This window comes from Colletotrichum destructivum, chromosome 7 (genome assembly GCF_034447905.1).
Source record: "Colletotrichum destructivum chromosome 7, complete sequence".
In the NCBI taxonomy this organism is placed as follows: Eukaryota; Fungi; Ascomycota; class Sordariomycetes; order Glomerellales; family Glomerellaceae; genus Colletotrichum; species Colletotrichum destructivum.
In genome coordinates, this window is record NC_085902.1 from 521,279 (window position 1) to 538,470 (window position 17,192).

General features: G+C 54.9%; 7 protein-coding genes across 7 annotated transcripts; 3 read left to right on the top strand and 4 right to left on the bottom strand.

Moving 5' to 3' along the window:
• Positions 1 to 503: 503 nt before the first annotated feature.
• CDEST_10692 (Putative six-bladed beta-propeller, TolB, SMP-30/Gluconolactonase/LRE-like region) lies at positions 504 to 2,210 on the bottom strand. The gene is made up of 5 exons (XM_062926848.1): positions 2,062 to 2,210; positions 1,926 to 1,976; positions 1,157 to 1,860; positions 904 to 1,103; positions 504 to 835 (listed from the first exon to the last, which is right to left on the bottom strand). Exons 1-5 carry the CDS (start codon positions 2,110 to 2,112, stop codon positions 708 to 710), a joined length of 1,134 nt encoding a protein of 377 aa, XP_062782899.1. The 5' UTR covers positions 2,113 to 2,210; the 3' UTR covers positions 504 to 707.
• Positions 2,211 to 3,202: 992 nt separating this feature from the next.
• Positions 3,203 to 3,850, bottom strand: CDEST_10693 (Putative ATP synthase subunit K; the record flags this gene model as incomplete). Its single annotated transcript, XM_062926849.1, has 3 exons — positions 3,203 to 3,374; positions 3,445 to 3,569; positions 3,656 to 3,850. 3 exons carry the CDS (start codon positions 3,848 to 3,850, stop codon positions 3,245 to 3,247), a joined length of 450 nt encoding a protein of 149 aa, XP_062782900.1. The 3' UTR covers positions 3,203 to 3,244.
• A 268-nt stretch (positions 3,851 to 4,118) lies between these two features.
• Positions 4,119 to 5,282, top strand: CDEST_10694 (Putative mitochondrial 18kDa protein). Its single transcript, XM_062926850.1, has 2 exons — positions 4,119 to 4,348; positions 4,404 to 5,282. Exons 1-2 carry the CDS (start codon positions 4,167 to 4,169, stop codon positions 5,089 to 5,091), a joined length of 870 nt encoding a protein of 289 aa, XP_062782901.1. The 5' UTR covers positions 4,119 to 4,166; the 3' UTR covers positions 5,092 to 5,282.
• A 1-nt stretch (position 5,283) lies between these two features.
• On the bottom strand, positions 5,284 to 6,415 carry CDEST_10695 (Putative Zinc finger, AN1-type, AN1-like Zinc finger). Its single transcript, XM_062926851.1, has one exon. The coding sequence runs from the start codon at positions 6,218 to 6,220 to the stop codon at positions 5,285 to 5,287; it is 936 nt and encodes a 311-aa protein (XP_062782902.1). The 5' UTR covers positions 6,221 to 6,415; the 3' UTR covers position 5,284.
• Positions 6,416 to 6,643: 228 nt separating this feature from the next.
• CDEST_10696 (Putative DNA repair protein Rad4) lies at positions 6,644 to 10,557 on the top strand. The gene is made up of 3 exons (XM_062926852.1): positions 6,644 to 9,244; positions 9,297 to 9,334; positions 9,391 to 10,557. Exons 1-3 carry the CDS (start codon positions 6,879 to 6,881, stop codon positions 10,179 to 10,181), a joined length of 3,195 nt encoding a protein of 1,064 aa, XP_062782903.1. The 5' UTR covers positions 6,644 to 6,878; the 3' UTR covers positions 10,182 to 10,557.
• A 711-nt stretch (positions 10,558 to 11,268) lies between these two features.
• On the top strand, positions 11,269 to 15,388 carry CDEST_10697 (Putative TRIAD supradomain-containing protein; the record flags this gene model as incomplete). The annotated part of the gene is made up of 4 exons (XM_062926853.1): positions 11,269 to 12,692; positions 12,796 to 13,202; positions 13,243 to 13,725; positions 13,791 to 15,388. The coding sequence occupies exons 1-4, from the start codon at positions 12,151 to 12,153 to the stop codon at positions 15,386 to 15,388; spliced, it is 3,030 nt and encodes a 1,009-aa protein (XP_062782904.1). The 5' UTR covers positions 11,269 to 12,150.
• On the bottom strand, positions 15,145 to 16,688 carry CDEST_10698 (Putative sister chromatid cohesion protein Dcc1). Its single transcript, XM_062926854.1, has 2 exons — positions 16,399 to 16,688; positions 15,145 to 16,221 (listed from the first exon to the last, which is right to left on the bottom strand). Exons 1-2 carry the CDS (start codon positions 16,512 to 16,514, stop codon positions 15,960 to 15,962), a joined length of 378 nt encoding a protein of 125 aa, XP_062782905.1. The 5' UTR covers positions 16,515 to 16,688; the 3' UTR covers positions 15,145 to 15,959.
• Between the last annotated feature and the right edge of the window lie 504 nt (positions 16,689 to 17,192).

Below are 17,192 nucleotides of genomic sequence, written 5' to 3' on the forward strand. Positions count from 1 at the left end.
CACTCTGCGCCGGTGACTACCAACCGATACCGCCTCAACCAAGTCGGACAGGTCTGTTTTGGGTTTCAAGAGATCCGGTTCCTCACCTGGATGTTGCTCTAGCTGTTTAGACACGAACCAAAATCTATGAGGGACACTCGAAATACGTCTTTAGTCGAAACGTGCAAGAGATCCAAATCGTATCTGCAAGCCATGTACTTGCGGGGGATGAATGCGCGGCAGCGCCAACACAATGGCCTAGACTCGGTTCAAAGGTTCGGAATGATTGTTTTGCGACAGCCCACGCGAAGATGGGTAAAAAAACAACGGGAAACTCCTCAACAAAGCTTCGGAGAGAGCAACGAGACATTGTGCTCTGCTATCTAACTTTAAAACAGTGATTTATGCATCTCACAACAAGCATGAATGAGTGGCCTGGTCTACTAGAAACACCGTAGAACATGCAGGCGGACTCATTGCTCATTAACTGGTTAGTCTGGCATGGAAATCGTTAACGAGAGCCCAAAGCAACTTTGTACCATTTACTATTAATGTCGAGGTTCTATGTAGAACTGATTCCGCGACAAACTTTCTCGCAGATGGAACCGCACGATGTAAGACCTGTCACCCAGCTGATGTTGAAGCTGCCAACGTAGCCATGCGGCGCCTAGCCAATGCGCTCTGAGCCATCTGTATTAAAGTTGTTCGCGACTTGTTCCCGTCGCCATCTAAAACATTTCCGGGCTGGGAGCCGAATAGTCTCCCCGACCTCCCGACAGATAGAGTACCCATAAGCTCTGTCCGGCGCATAGGTAGAGGATGTTCTCTGGCCCGCGGCAGAAGCTTATAACACCGCCTAGCAACAAACGTGGATTAGCCAGATGGGCAACAGAGCACTCGAAGGGATGACGATCAGAAGCTCACCTGGCACTTGGATCACACCCAGCAATGAGCCACCGCTATTCCAAATCTCAACCCCGTCGCCGCAAGCGGCCCACACATTGCCATCCTCACACATGAGGTGCATGGGAGCACCTCTCCTCACCAGGGCGAACATCCGTCTGTTGGCCAGAAAGACGGCGCCGTTACGCATCACGATGTCAAAGGCGTAGATGCTCCGTGGTCTTGGCCCAATTAACCAGGGTTCACGACTCCGGAGGACGATGCGCAAACTCACTGAATCAAGTCCAGACTGCCGTCCACGCGGACTCCCCCAGCATCCGCGATGTAAATCGTCGAACAGTCTTCGTCAACTGCAATCCCGGTCGGGCGGACGAACCCGTCCGCCATGGCCCTCACCTCCCCGGTCTTCGCGTCGCATCGATAGATCTGCGGCGGCAGCTGCGGCGGACCCCGGAAGTCCTGCTCATGACCGCAACACGGGTCCGTGAACCAGATGCCGCCATCGCGGGACGACACCGCCGCACTGTGCGGCGAGTTGAAGTCCCGGCCGTGGTACGTCGAGGCCACGGCCTGCGGCGGCCTGCCTGCAGGCAGAAAGAAGACGCCTCCGTTCCCGGGCGCGGTGGTTCCCTGGGAGCACCAGACCATCCTGTCGTCGCCGACGGCGCACCCGCTCGCGGGCATCGGCATGGTCGGCGGCGGGCGCAGTTTAGCCCATTCGGCGGTGAGGGTGTCGTCGGCGGGGTTGCGAGTGACGGTCACCTTTGACATGAGGATCGTGGGCGGGCGCGAGGGGTCAGTCGCCGCGAGGGGCGCGGAGGTGGTCCATAGCTCGTTGCGGGAGGCGACGTAGATGCATCCGCGGTGGAAGAAGGGTTTGGCGGAAGTTCCGACGGAGGAGAGGACGAGGGCGTGCGTCGGGCTTGGGCCGATGACGGACTCGAGGGCGGGGTCGTACTGGAGGATTGAGATGCTTGGCTTGATGGGAATCGAGTTCTTAGCTACGTATAGCAAAGCTAATGAGGAGGCATGGGGAAGTTTACATTCTCCGGCTTGTCCTGAGGCGGCGGTGTTGGGCCGCGACGATACCTTATCTGTGTTTGCTGGTTAGTATCGTTTGTGATCAAGGCAGCGAATGTACTAGTGAGTGTGGATTGAAGCGGATGGTGATTGACTCACTTCTACCGGCGTCACAATGGATTTGATACCGGTCTCCTGGACAGTTGCCATCGTGTTGATGAAGCTGGCCTGTTGCGCATGTTTGCTTCAAACTCGTTGTTCGGGGGACGTTCGTTTTTATTCGACAAAGGCCACCGATGCACTTGTAACCATGGCGGCGGAAGGGGGCCGTGGCCGTACAAATTCACTCATTTGCCTGAGAGCCCCTTGCTCGTTCTGCCGTCTTGTTTGTTCGATACGTCGTATATATATATATGTCTAGATATTTGTACATGCAATTGAGATTACAACCTTTTGTCATGCAAGCTGAATGGACATTTCATAGAGAACAAGTGCCCCAGAATCCAAAGTGCAACGAGAGCGAGCACCTTGCACCTTGCTAGCTCCGCTCAGACTGACAACGGCTTCACTGGGGTCGATGTGGTACCGGCTCACTAGTAGCCTCTCAATTCTGGTCTGTCAGGTAAAATACCCCCCAAGTCAATGTGCGAATCACTAATGACTGGCTACGGCTTGGTCCCTAGTAGAATAATAGGGTCGCATACTGTCCATGCAAGTACACGAGTTGGCTATCATCCACGTTCTCATTTCAATTCAACAAGGATGTCTGCAATCTGTCGTCACAGGTGCAAACGAAGCGATTACGGTTGGCGTCGGCCGCTTCCCGGCGTATCCCGGGGTCCATAGTCATCAACGAGTACTCCGAGTCCGGCAACCAGTGATCTCGGCACTGCAAGAGTGACGCTACCGCTCCCGGTTCCGTTTGAACCAAAGATGATATGGCAAGATGGGTAGCAAGACCATCCACAGTCTTGTCGTCTGCAGACCAAGACGACGTGAGACGTACTAACATTGCCGTTCCACCGACAGAACGGAAAGGGGACGGAAACAGAGCCGGCTTTTGGGCCGCAGATCCTAGGCACTGCGACTTTTTCGTGACACGGGAGAACTCGTCGATGGGAAGTTCGTTGGGCGGCTGTTGGTGTCAGAGAGTTGCCGAGGACTCTGAATAGTGCTGCGAGTTTGAGGTGGGCGAGTTGAGTGGCCCCTTAGTAAACAATACTGCCTTCATCCATCCTGCAGGCACCCATTTTATAAAATTGCTGGAACAGAGTTGAGAATTGCGCAAAGATCCCGACTTCCATTCACCTTGGCGGTATATTTCGTCGTCTTGTTTCGCTGGTCAGAAAATGTCTTCATTCCCGTCAACCAAACCCTCTATGAATACACTAGGTCGCAGTGGACCAATGGCTCGCCCGAAAATCGCCCGTCTAGTGTTTCGCCTTCTCGTCCTTGTCCGCACTGTCCAAGAACTTCCTATTGTCTCGTTGTCAGCAAAGAGGAACGTCGCGAGTCTCCTGTTGTCGGGGCAAAATGACGCACTTGATGAAGTCGGCCTCGTCGGAACTGGAAGCGTTGATGGGAGGGGCGGCGGTGGCCTTGGGCTTGCTGCCGCTGGTGCCGATGTAAGCGCCGCCGAAGATGGTCGCGAGAACGCCCATGGCCAGCTGCGCGGAAGAGGTTAGCCTTGTGATGCTCGGGTGCCGGGTCGTAGGCTGCAGGGAGCAGAACTGGGCTCGGAGGAGCAACATACGTAGTGGGAGCCGACCTGGCGACCGGCGATAGTGTACATCTGAACCATTTTGGCGGGATTAAGAGGTTTGCGAGCCTTCGGAGGTGAATTGGTTCGATGGGGTGGAGGCAATTGGAGTTGGATGAGATTCGTCGAGGGTGTCGATACTCGGAGCTCGAAATTCGTTCGGAAGCTGGAATCGTGGATGCCTGACATGCAAGGCCAATAGAAGCGCTCCTGTCAGGGTCGGAAAGCGGGGATTTGAGCCACCGATGTCTTCCATGCCGCGCCACATTCGGCATAACCAGTCATGTCGCGCATGCAGCTGTGGCTTAAGCTACCCGATGTACCTTCCTCAACCAAGCAAAGGCGACGTCACAACCGGTAGCCATAAGATTCATGCCGCGGGCGTTTCCGGCGCGCACGCCGCAGACCCCGGCACTGCCACCATCCATGAGCACATAAAGCTGCCAACACCTCCCTATTCTAAACAGTGTCACATTCAGACGAAGTATATCAACACCCATCCAACATGTGGGGACGAAGTCAAGACAAGACGCCCGAACAACCGAAAGAATCGCCAAAGGAGGATGGCGCCAAGACATTCGACCCGGAAAAGCTCCCGGCACGTGAAAAGCTGCCGAAGGCGCTGCAGAACATAGTCGACAAGTCGGATAGGGAAGACAACTTCTTCGACGAGCTGGTGGACGGGTAGTGAGTGCTCATCTTGGGAACAGGACCTCTTGAATACTGAGTTGACTGGATACAGCGCGCCCGAGTCCACCGAGTCGAATGTCCGTTATGCCGCATATGCAACCCGCATCCGTACGATTTTGATGTCCGCCCACCGTTACGTCGCCTACACCTCTGACATCGGCGAATCATTCCGACCCGTTGCGCATCCCGCCCTCGTCCGCTCCGCATATGGAATCTCGTGGTTGTACATCCTCGGCGACGTCAGCTACGAAGGCTACAAGGCGTACTGGTCCAACCAGCGCATTCTCAACCCGCACTTGCAGCTCACTGCGCGCCAGGCGAAGATTACGGGACTGCCGGATGCCGTATCGGACGCTACTTCCCCCAGCAGCGAGGTCGTCCCTGGCGGGAAGATTGCGCCTTTGGACGACTACAGGACCGTCATGATCCAGCGAGGCATCTTCCAAAGCATCGCTAGTATGGGTCTCCCGGCCTTTACCATCCACAGCGTGGTGAGGTACTCGGGCAGAGCGCTCAAAGACGTCAAGAACACGAAGGTCAGGACCTGGGGCCCCATCGGCCTTGGCCTGGCCGTCGTGCCGTTTTTGCCAAGTCTCTTTGACGAGCCGGTTGAGAATGCCGTTGAATGGATCTTCCATAAAGGCTTCGAGACCTACGGAGGTAAGGCGTTTGTCGGCGATGCACCGGCCACGGGCCGTGAGGATCTGTTGGCGAAGAGACCGAAGGAGAAGGAACTGTGAAAATTCGGCGTTTTTAGAATGATATGGATCGCAACTCAAATCGGACTTAGCTCGGCGCATGGGAAACTCCTCAACTCAAAGGGGGATGGGTTCTAGGAAGGTGAATGCGGCAGCCTAAACAGGCGCGTGGTGTAATTGAGGGTATATACGGAAAATGTCACTATGAACATTCATCAAATCATCATCATCTAGGTCAAACCTCGATTAGGTTAGGCGGGGGCCCAACACCGCGAAGTAGAACAACTGTGTTGCCGCTGACCAGCGCTTGGCCAACCTTTTCGTTGAACTCCAGTAATCTTCCTCCCTCCACGTGGAACACCCGCAGCTTGTCCCGCTCATCTGACGATCGGTTGTTGAGGTTCTCCACTTGTAGCCGCTTCGCTGCCTCGTCCAGTACTCTTCCGACCACCCAGTCCTTGGAGAAGAAGAACTCGCCCTTGGGGAACTTGGCCTTTGCGGTCTCGGCCTCAGCCTCGACATACAGGTACACCCTCTTCTCTTGAGGCAGCTTGTCATCACCCTTGGCCGTCTTTTTCAGGTTGTTGACCGCGATCAGTCGCGCAGACGCAGATGTGGGTTTCGGTTTCGGTAGCGCTCTGCCAGCCTGCTCTTTCTTGGCGGATCCCCAGGCCTTCAGCTTGTCGAAGGCGCTCCTAGTTCGCGCTGCGACGTCGATCTGGGACCCAGGGCGGGCACCGAGTGGTATGAGGTTCTTGCAGTCGTGGTCTTCCTTCAAGCGGTGCTTGAGGCAATAGTCGCGGTTGCAGCTTGGGCAGTGCACGCCGGGCACCAGCGAAGTGCCAATGGTGGTCTTGCAGGGAGGCGAGGCGCAGGGCTTCTGCGAGACGTGGTCGCGCAGCTGGCGGCCCTGGCCGTAGGCGGGCTTCGCGAGCTCGGCTTGCCGACGCCGTTCGGCCCAGGCCCCGGCGTTGGCGCACTTGTGGGAGGTCTCAGACCGGTGGTCGAGGCAAAATGTCTTTTTACAGCTTTGACAGAAGAAGGGGAGGAAGTCAAGTTGGTTGCAGTAGTCGTATTCGCAGTGCTTGCCGACCAGTTGCGCATCGAAGCCGTCTTTGGTGTCGTCCATTTTGACGTAGCTCGTCTCGTCAGTGTTGGATGAGGACGCCATCGTGATGACGTGTTCGGCTTCCCGGTCTATTTATTTGCGATAGTTTTCGGTCGTCTCTTGGGTAAAGAGAGGGCTGGCGTAGACCTTGGCCGGGGCGCATCAGGTGGCACGAGGCTGAGAGGGAGGCGACGATGGCAAAGGCAATGTTGCTGAGAAATGGCGAGGAGAAAGGTCTGGAAGAAACCAGCTGGCGGGTTTTCGGCGTGTTGGTCATCCGCTCACAGCGGGGCCTCCCCTGAGCTCAGGCGCCAAGTATAGCGCGTGCGTGGCCACCGGCAGCCTGGGAGGCGGCTGATCCATACGGTAAACCGAGGCCCGGGGCCATTCGGATGATCAAGACAATTTTGTCTCGTCTTTCCAACGGCGGGGCGGACGCAAGTGGTAGTTGTCTCTTCTTGTTGTTTAATTTCCACCTCTTGAACTACCCCGATGCTTCATTGGCATTGGTGATCTTAGCAAACGGCAACAAGCCCCCGCGATCAGACACCTATAGGCTGTAGCCCCAAGGATGGGGCGATCCCCGAACGCAGCAACCCCACAGTTCAATCGGGCCCGATCCAGCGGGCCCCGGTCCCCTAAAGTGGACCGCGTACCAACGCGTTTCTCGCGAATCAATGACGTTGCCAATTAAACGTCTGGCCGCACTTACCTATCCTACATGCCTACCCTGCAAAGCCTAAGAAGCTCTTTATTCTCGGACGATGGACAACTTTCCGCCTTAACACCACTGAACACAATGTCTCCACACATCCCGCGCAAGCGGCTGCGCGAGGAGTCGCCTGTCAAATCGAGCCCGAAACGCCACCAGGCAGCCAAAGGACAGTCAAACCCTGTCGCGCCGTCCACCCGTAGGAAGCCGACTCTATACGATGATCTGGATGCTACCACCACGCCTGACTCGTCCAGGGTCGGCCGCTCTGCCCTAGATGTCGTGAGCGATAGCGACGAGGACAGTTCGTTGAGCGACTTATCCGACGGCGATTTTGAGGATGTCCCCGTCGCAAACGGACGGAAAGCCGAGGAACCATCTGAGGATGACGATGACGAAAACGACGACGTCGAGTTTGAAGATGTTCCTGCTCCAAGAACAACCCTGGCTAAGGCGGCTACGGCATCCCAAGATCTCCAGCTTACTCTTGACGCCGGGCTCGGAACCGCCATGACCGATCCCTATGGCGACAAGAAGGGACCAACGAAGCGCGAAAAGAAGATCCGAATGGTAACCCATTGTATCCACGTCCAATATCTTCTTTGGCATAACGCGCTTCGAAATGCGTGGATTAGCGATGTCGAAGTTCAAGCAATCATGATGTCCCACGTCCCACCTCGTCTTTGGGAAGATGTCGAGAGGTGGAGGAGAGCTAGCGGACTGGACGCAAAGCCGGAGAAAGCTCCGCCGAAACCGGCCAAGCCGACCAAAAAGACCAGAAGCAAGGCAAAAGGAAAGAAGGTCAAGGACGAAGACTCTCGAGATTGGGGTCCTGCCGCTGAGAGACTGGATGAAGGGGCTGTCGATATGAGCCATGGTGATCCACTCTTCAGACTCATGAAGTCTCTTGTGGCCTGGTGGAGGCAACGCTTTCGAGTCACAGCGCCGGGCATTCGGAAGTGGGGTTACATGCCCCCTGAACGGCTTGGCAGACTGCGAAAGGCTTGGGAGACGGAGGATCATGACCAGGAGCGCTTCGGAGAACGACTCAACGGACTCGTAGGCTTCCGATTGTGCGCCCAAGAATGTGTAGGGAGTCGAGATGTGGGATCGCAACTATTTACGGCCCTTATGAGGGCTCTGGGGTTGGAGGCACGGATGGTCTCGAACCTGCAGCCTTTAGGCTTCGGATGGACGAAGCTTGAGGAGGCAGACCCCGAAAAGGAGAAGAGCGTATTTCCGGTCACTAGCAATGATGTGAGGAGCGACGATGGCAGGAATGGTGAAAAGACCGGCGGAAAGACGAAGAGAACGGCAAAGAATATCCCGGCGAAGAAGAGCACGGCGCCAGCACGAAACGCCAGCACGAGGCGTGCAAGCCAAAAGAAGGTCGTTATTGAGATAGATGGCTCGGATGACGAGCTCGGCTTGGAGCATCCGGACAGCGACGACGAATCGATCCTAGAGCTAGAGGTGACACCGCGGAAGCCTCTGGCGGTGTCCAAGAAGTTCGACAAGGACCTGGAGTTTCCTCATTACTGGACGGAGGTTCTGTCACCAGTGACAAAGAAGTATCTACCGGTTGACCCCATTGTCAAGAATGTCATTGGAACCAACCGAGACCTGATTGAATCCCTAGAGCCGCGTGGCGGGAAGGCGGACAAGTCAAAGCAGGTTGTGGCGTACGTCGTTGGCTTCTCACCGGATGGGACAGCTAAGGACGTCACGGTCCGTTATCTCAGGAAACAGTTATGGCCTGGCCGCACGAAAGGCTTTAGGATGCTTCCAGAGAAGGTTCCGATTTATAACCGTCACGGCAAAGTGAAGCGATACGATCAGTTCGACTGGTTTAAAGCGGCTATGAAGGGCTATGCGAGGGGCGACCGAAAGCACCCACTTACAGAAGAGGACGAAGCCGAGGAGTCGACGGACCTGACCCCAGCCCAACCGGAAAAGAAGGAGGTCAAGGAGGGCAGTGAGACTCTGGCGTACTACAAGCAGTCGAAGGAGTTCTGTCTTGAGCGCCACCTCAAGCGAGAGGAGGCTCTTTTGCCCGCGTCTATTCCTGTCAGGACATTCAAGAACAAAGCAAAGGGCGGAGACATATCCGAAGAGCCAGTGTACTCGAGGAAGAATGTTGTCAATGTTAAGAGTGCAGAGACATGGCACAAGCAGGGTAGAGCACCCAAGCCTGGCGAGCAGCCGCTCAAGAGGGTGCCGTACCGCGCGGCCACGACCAACAGGCGCCGCGAGATCGCCGAAGCCGAGGCCCTCAGCGGCGAAAAGGTCCTACAGGGATTGTACAGCTTTGACCAGACGGATTGGATCATCCCGCCACCTATTAAAGACGGGATCATTCCAAAAAACGAATATGGGTATGCTTTCCTGTCCAAGTTGACTGTGTGCTTCGCTGACGCAATTATTCAGCAACATTGACCTATTCGCCGAACACATGTGCCCTGAAGGTAACGATCCGTTGTTTTCGTTGACTAGTTGGACCACTTTGCTGATACGCCAACAGGTGCCGCCCATGTTCCATTCCGAGGGGCTGTCAAGGTCTGCAAACGGCTCAAGATCGACTACGCCGAAGCCGTTGTGGACTTTGAGTTCGGAAACCGAATGGCAGTACCCGTAATTCAAGGTGTTGTCATCGCTGAGGAATATCATGACCAGGTGATGGAAGAAATCCGCAAAGACGAGGTAGAACGAGCACGCAAGGAGGACGAGAAGCGGCGTAAGGAGGCGCTGAGAGTGTGGAGCAAGTTCTTGAAGGGACTCAGAATCGTCGAGCGCATTCGCCAGGACTACGGACAAGTCGACGACAGTGTTCCGGTTTTTCAGAAAGGAGCGGCCAAAGATGTCCGACATATTCGCGATGCGGACGAAGAGGAAGAGGCAAATCATATGGACGCAGAAGAGATGCGCATGAGGGAGGAGCAAATGGCTGGTGGTTTTTTCCCAGAAGGCCACGAGGAGGAAGAGGTCGAGCAGACGCAGCGGTTCACTTCTGGGTTCTTCCCAGTGGTCGACGAGGGCGACGAAGATCGCGACATGGAAGATGCCTTGGTTGTGGACCACGGCGGCGAGGAGAAACTGGACACGACGGAAGATGGAGATGGCACCGCCGACGCCGAAGAGGCTTCCCCAGAGGCGGAACCCCTGCCTGCGCCGGTGAGGGCCAAACCGAAGCCGAAGAAGGCGGCGACTAGGCGATCGACGAGACGCAGACGAAGACCTGTTCCCGACAGCGAGGACGAAGATGAGGGGGAGGATGACGACAGTTTCGTGGCCTCGGACGACAATTCCGAGTGATCCAGTTGCATCCAGTTGTGGCTGGACGGATTACGTGCGGGACGGCAGGTGGCGCACGATTGTCGATACTGTACGCCGCGATATGGTCATGTCCGGGAAACCAAGGCTGTTGTGGATGGATGTGCAGCGATGCGTTTGGCCGTAGCTGGTGTAACGCCGAACGTGTCACCATCCTTATTTGTCGAGAGACACAAGCGGCGAGATAGTCTCAACCGTCACCACCAATGGACGAGGGCCGCTTTCCCAGGCAATATGCCGGGATGCGCTGGCGCTGGCTCGAGGCGGAGGATGATTGATATTACGAGAGTGGATTAGAGCAGCCGATCACATACCGAAGGGGACACTGAACCCAATGAATCCAACACTCTACCTACAATCACTCGTACCCAGGTCGTCAGTGACATTCATGCTTGGTGAAGATTGCCAAGTGCAGTCTCCGATTGGATCGTGAGCGCAACCCCCCCCTAGTTCGGGACATCGCAGGGGGCCTCCTTGCAAGCCGAAAATGCGCTAAGGGAACTCAGGGGGTTTGTGTCCAAATCCCGGAGGCCCATGTGACGATCCACCGATCCGTCTATCCGTCTATCCGTCTACCCCTTGAGTCCGGGTCCGCAGCTTATTCAACGTCACCTCATGTTTGAACATGTTTGACTGACCGACAGGAAGCAGAGCGCGCCGTCTACCAGCCGCTCTTGGTTCGATCGTCGAGGAGCATACGTCGAACAGCAACTCCGCCCCAGGAACTCAGCGACAGAAGTTGGGTCTTTTAAGAGAGACCACGCAAGGGCGCGGGGCTGCGGGTAGAGAGACGGTGACCAACACAACAAACAACCAACCCGGACAAACGATCCATGCGAATTTCTTGGACCAGTGCGTCAGCGGCAATTCAGGAGGAGGAGGAGGAGGGTGGGCTATGTGAGAGCCGCCCGGCGACATTCTCAACGACGACGGTGTGATCCATTACCAGACTAGGGCTGCAAGTTGGCGACAAAGGTGCCAGACGAGACGGTAGAAAGAAAAGAACGAGGTGATTGTTTCGTAATAATCCAAAAGGGTCACCAGCGGAAAGCAGCCAGACAGAGATAGGTAAGTAGGTACCTCTACCTGCTACAGGGTGCCTATCTAGCTTCCATTTGCATCTACCTTACCTCAGAGAGAGGCACACTTCTATCCGGTGCATGCCTTAACTTCACTTCCTGCCGTTTGGTCGGTCGCCTCTGCAATACTCAAGGAGGTAGGAAGGAGCGAGCACCTACCCGCTCGTTCTTTCCTTGCATCGGGGAATTCTCTATATACCTTTCCTCCCTCCATCATTGTTTTGGTCATCTTGCCTAAAACCCACGATCCCGTCTCGTCTCGTTGATTCCCTTCATCACATACCGGGTAATATCTCGACTTTAGACACCCAATTCACCCGCAGGTAACAAAAAACCAACAACAATTTCTCAAGGCTGCCCAGACCAGAAAGGTATGCTACACCGTGTTCTTGTTTGCGCCTTCTCTCATCACCTGTTGGAGCTGCTCTCGGTCACTCCGCTTTGCCCGTTTTTGCCGACGACTCCCTCACTTCTTTCCCTGGTCGAACCTGAACCTTCTTCCTCACACAGTGGCCCAGTCATTCTCTTCTTCACCGGCTGGTTCATGCCCGCCGTACTTGCTACCTCTCTAGATAGGTACGCGATACGTGCCCATCGAAATCCACAAGTGTGGCCAGGAATACACAGGGTAGGATGACTCTTGGTTCCCCAGCAGAAGTTTATTGTGCGCCACATTCTGTGTCCATGATTTGGCCCCAGGTACCCATCGCCCGAACGGGTGCGAGAAGGTAGCCTTGGCCGCTCCCATATTCTCTGCAGTTCGCGGCTGCGCAGACTTGCCTGCCACTTTCTCCATTTCCGTCGAATGACTGGCTACTCACACACTTCCTCTTGCTTCCTCCTCACTGAACCTTTACCCCGGTGTAGCCAATATGCGGGCTTGGTTGAGAAAATTGCGTCAAGATGGGAATCCGGTTAACCAAGCACAGCGTAGGCATTACCCAAATTCTGAGTCACTGCTGCTACCTTTGGACTCGGTGCAGGACGAGGCTGTGACCCAGAAAGAGTCTTGTCTTGTGACGAGGCTACGAAAGAGTATCGCGACTGGGGTCCATGGCTTTTTGAAAGCCCGCCTGCCATCGATGAGCGCCGACGCAGAAACGGCGGAAATGACGGGTGTCGCCGATGAGGCCAAGAGAGCCTGTGTAACAACCGTCCTGGACGTGTTCCCAGGAATATGTCCCGATTTCCTCGACAAGACGGCTGCCAAATTCCAGTACAACCCAGACAAAACAATCGAAGACATTCTGGATCTGGTTGAAGATGGCAAGCCTTACCCCAAGAGGTTTTACTTCAAGACACTCAAGCGCAAGAGGGAAGGGCCAGAGGATCCCGATGACGAGGCCACTATTCTCCGTACATACAACTATCCCGGTCGAATGAAGGAGTCAACTCGAGAGTACATTGTCATGGCGTAAGCACTTTTCCTTCATTCCGCCTACTCATCTCGTGTTTCTTCAGGCATGAATGGCAATTGAAATACTGGCTGCTAGCTCTATGACTGACAACAGATACAGGAAGAAGCTGTTGAAGCAAGAATTTCCATCTGCAACTATGAGTAGCATTCTGAAGATCTTTGCCAGCAAGGACAACCAGTTGCTGCCAGCATACATGGCCGTTGACGCTGCTATGAAAGAGAACCAATGGTCGCCAGGGAAGGTCTATGTCAACATTGCGTACAAAAAGTCGCCTACTTCAACAGACCCCCAATATGAGGGCGTTCGACTAGACAACACCATACAGCTCACAAACAATCCAGAGGAGAAAAGAGCTTTGAAGGAACTTCAAGCTGCTCGTAAACTATTGCTCAAGCGCAAGGAGGCGATCGAAAAGGAGAATGCAGAACGCAACAACCTTTTTTGGGCTAGAGAAATCGGTGAAGTCAAGGAGTGTGGATGTTGCTTTGAAGAGTTTGCCCAGAACCGTATGGTGAACTGCCAGAACCCAAACAGCTGCCACGCAAGTGCCTTTTTTCTGTCTTTTACGTGCCGTGGAGAATACAACTAACGTTTCAAAGTTCTTTTGTGTCGGCTGCGCCCAACAGGCTGCTGAAACTGCTGTTGGTCAATCAAAGTATGAGCTAGCCTGCATGTCCATGGATATTTGCGAGGCTGGCTTCTCCCACCAGGAGCGCCAGAAGTTCCTTACCGATAAACTCTCATCAGCCCTGGATCGCATTGAAAACGAGGCTGTCCTCCGAATGGCTGGCATAGAGAACCTGGAAAGATGCCCCTTTTGCCCCTACGCTGCCGAATACCCTCCAGCCAACACCAACCGAGAATTTCGATGCGACAACCCAGATTGCCAGAAGGTCAGCTGTCGCCTCTGCAAGGAAGAAACACATGTTCCCAAGACCTGCGAGGAGAACACACGGGATAATGGTATCAAGGCTAAGCATGAAATCGAGGAAGCCATGTCAGCAGCTATGATTCGCAAGTGCAACAAATGTGAGTGCTGCAACCTGCAAACCTATACTTGTCGCATTAGTAGTTACTGACACCAAATCCCTCAGGTGGTACCCCTTTTATCAAAGAAGAGGGATGCAACAAGATGGCCTGCGTTGCTGCCAATTGTGCAAACATACAATGCTATGTGTGCTCCCAATCTTGCGACTACAGCCACTTCAATGACCCAGCCAGAGGCGGAAAGCAAGGCAATTGCCCTCTCTTTGACGACGTGAATGCACGTCACAACGCTGAAGTGCAACGTGCAGAGGAAGAGGCTCGCCAGAAAGTCTTAGAGAGCAACCTCCAGATCAACAGAGACATGCTTATGTTTGGCAAGCCAGAACGCAAGCGTGCTAAACCAGTCGGCAAGCTAATCCTTGAGCCAATACCTCACCTACCATCGCAGGATAAGATAGCAATGCAACGCCCCCGTCCGAGATATGGTGATGTCGAAAATCTGCCTGTACCCCGAGAAATGGGTGCAATCCGAGCTCTGGCGGCTCAAGCACAGGTGGCTGCACAGCCAGGCTATGGTCAACAACATGCTGTTGGCCAACTAGCCCTGCAGAGTAACGTTGGAGAACCTCAACAGCACGGATACGACGTGCCTCCCTTAGGCCCAGGGGATCGTCGACAGTCTCCGAGTCCCCGACAAGCTCCAGCTCCTCGACGCTCTCTGGGCCTTCAAGAAGCTCCAGACCCTCCTCTACAGGCTCCGCAGATCCAAAAGCCATTGACTCATAATGGGCCTCCGGCAGGGCCGCTTGTTGGAAGTCCTCATCGAGTCCACGGCTGTGTCCGGCCTTCTCCAGAGAGGGCCGAAGACATGAATCGTTTCGCAGTTCCCAAGTATCAACCCCCGCCTCAGGCCCAGCAAGCCCAGGCACCTGGACCCAGGCAGCCAGGCGACTTTCGGGGCTTGCACAACGTTGACGATCGGAGACAACTTGTGCAAAACCGTGATTCGCCGGAAGTCAATCCGTTCAAGCGGCGAATCAACTACCAACCACGGCGAGCATTGGTTAGGCCAGACAAAGAAGCCCGACCCGAGACCCCAATGTCGCTGATGGACTTGAGAAAGCCTATGGATCGCGATAAGAGCGTCCAGCGCCTTCCGGATCCCATGCCAGCGCTGCAAGTCAGTCCACAACAAGAGAGTGCGAATCGTGCGCAAAGACTTCGAGTGTCTCTACAAGACGGTTGGCCAATGGCCAACCATGGTCGCAATCATCAGGACGCGCAGCAATCCCACAATGGTGAGCGCAGTGTTGTGGCGAATGTGTGTGCGGAATATCTTCGGAAACGGGATGTCCGACAACTCGCCGCAGACGATGAAGCCCCGACGGTGACGGATTGGACCTCGATTTGGAGACAGGCAGTTGCTAAGGGCAATGAACCCGGTCAAGCTATACGAGAGGAGTTCACCAGAGGGACCGAAGTAGGGTACGGCGCAGTGAACGTTCGGTCCCGAGCCCCTGAAGCTGCGGTGCCTGTGGCACACGCTCAGTCGCAGTCCAACGGCTTTAATCTGAACGGTTTATTGCAACCGCCGGCACCGAATCGCCCCAACTGGCTGGTGGAAGCCAGACGGCGTGGAATGGCACGTGGCATGCTTGAACCCGCCCGTGGAAATTCCAAGGACAAGCCTTTTGTTCTGGACTAAAGATCTTTTTGGGCTGTTCTCCGCTTAATTCTGCGCCTTTTTCTCTTTCAACAAGATGCTAGCATCGCGCCACAGATACTTTGCTCCCCCCAGCCACAGGCCTATCCGAACCAAATCTTGTGGATGCCAAACAGTCTTGCAGGCGAGGTTATCTCGTCTGGGAAACGACATTCGGGCGACCGCGCTGCGTTTTCATACAAGATCGATCGAGGGGTTCATGTTCTTCGTTTGTGTCTCCCTACCTCTCACCCTCTTGTCGCATCGGCATAATCATGGCACACATAGCATTGAGCAGGGCGTCAGGAACCTATCTAACCCAGGTTGTTGCGCAGGATAGCGAACGAGGGGTGGGTGGTTTCTTTTGAGGAAAGACAGGGTATCTTAATTTGGGTTTGACATGAAAAGGCGTTTTTGTTTTTAGTCATAGCAACAAGGCTGATTCTACTTGCGTGACCAAACTGGATCCAGTATTCGAGGTAAGTAACACGAAAAGAGGAAATGGAAAACAAAAACAAGAAAAAGCAGATGGCCATCAGACATCCGTGAATGAAGGCGTAAGTGTGTGTCGAGTCTACCGTCCGCGGCCGAACTTCTCGTGCCACTTGCCCTTGCTGCCTGTGTTCTTGAGGTTCGATATCGTCTGCGGCTCCGCCTGGGCGATGAGCTCAATGGTCTCGTGAACTGTGGCGATGGCGGCGAGACCGACGGCGGGGACATCCGAGGTGTGGGGGGCGAGGAGGATTAGGGAGTTGGAGGTGTTCTTCTGGAGCAGCTTGTAAGTCTTGTCCTGGGCCTTAAGGAGAGCCGTTGCAGGGGTGGAGGTGAGTGTGACGCTGTGACGTGTGTAAGCTTGTGGATCTCTCCCTCTACCTCTGTGGTGGTCAGAAATGATGAGGAAGGGGCGAGGATGTAGTCCGAGTAAGGATCGGGGTGTCGTGATTGAGGCTGAGAGAGCGATGTGGACTGAAAGACCGGGGGGAGGGGGCACGGGACAGGAGCGGGTGACTTACACCGGGACATCTTCGGCAGTCAGCAGGGCTTCCAGCTCCGGAGGCAGCTCCATGAGCTTGTAGCCACGAGAGTCCGGGACATGGGTCAAGGGGATGCCGGAGTCATGGGTTGACATTATCGGCGTTGGTTTTTTGTTTTTCTTTGGGAACTTGGAGGGAGGGAGAGAGACTATTGGGCGTGCGTGGCTTGGCTTTGACCGTGTGTTGCAGAAGTTTCGCGCGGACGGCGGCGGCTTTTCACGTGTGAGTCGTCAACGCGGGAGGGGGTGTTTTACTTTGGCAAGTGAACATGGAATCAAGCATGGAGAGGGATGGGATGTCTAACCAGACGTCGTCCGATTGGTGCCGTGTAAGGCACGGACCCTGAAGATTTAGGATGCAGCGGCGGGAAGGTGGGAGGGGGGAGGGAATGGGTCGAATCGAATTTGGACGCTTCCATTGGCTGATGCCAGCTGTCGCGCCTCGTAACAGGGGTCAAGTGGAGCATCGAGGCAGTGATTGGGCAGAAAGAGGATCCGAGCTTTTGTTATGTAACCTGTTTGTGCGGCTGGTTGCTATTGATAAAGCGGGTCGCGTGGTTGGATGTGTTGATGTTGACCTCAGTCGCCCTTCGGTTATCGGTGAGGGTGGAATACACCAGCACACGTAAGGTAAGGCGAGAGAGAGAGAGAGAGCGTGAGGGCAGACAATGGTCAAGATGCTGCAGGCCGGTAGCGCAGGCGCATCCATCTGTCTGCACTCACCTCGCCCTGCATCTGCACCACGCCAACAACGGCATATGGTGAAAATTCTCC

Coding starts and splice junctions, on each gene's coding strand:
- CDEST_10694 (XM_062926850.1), top strand. CDS start 4,167: ATGTGGGGACGAAGTCAAGACAAGACGCCCGAACAACCGAAAGAATCG. Junction 4,349..4,403: donor GACGAGCTGGTGGACGGGTA/GTGAGTGCTCAT, acceptor GACTGGATACAG/CGCGCCCGAGTCCACCGAGT.
- CDEST_10698 (XM_062926854.1), bottom strand. CDS start 16,514: ATGTCAACCCATGACTCCGGCATCCCCTTGACCCATGTCCCGGACTCT. Junction 16,222..16,398: donor ACTGCCGAAGATGTCCCGGT/GTAAGTCACCCG, acceptor CACACGTCACAG/CGTCACACTCACCTCCACCC.
- CDEST_10695 (XM_062926851.1), bottom strand. CDS start 6,220: ATGGCGTCCTCATCCAACACTGACGAGACGAGCTACGTCAAAATGGAC.
- CDEST_10692 (XM_062926848.1), bottom strand. CDS start 2,112: ATGGCAACTGTCCAGGAGACCGGTATCAAATCCATTGTGACGCCGGTA. Junction 1,977..2,061: donor CCATTGTGACGCCGGTAGAA/GTGAGTCAATCA, acceptor CAGCAAACACAG/ATAAGGTATCGTCGCGGCCC. Junction 1,104..1,156: donor GGCAGTCTGGACTTGATTCA/GTGAGTTTGCGC, acceptor AATTGGGCCAAG/ACCACGGAGCATCTACGCCT.
- CDEST_10696 (XM_062926852.1), top strand. CDS start 6,879: ATGCCTACCCTGCAAAGCCTAAGAAGCTCTTTATTCTCGGACGATGGA. Junction 9,245..9,296: donor ATTCCAAAAAACGAATATGG/GTATGCTTTCCT, acceptor GCAATTATTCAG/CAACATTGACCTATTCGCCG. Junction 9,335..9,390: donor CGAACACATGTGCCCTGAAG/GTAACGATCCGT, acceptor ATACGCCAACAG/GTGCCGCCCATGTTCCATTC.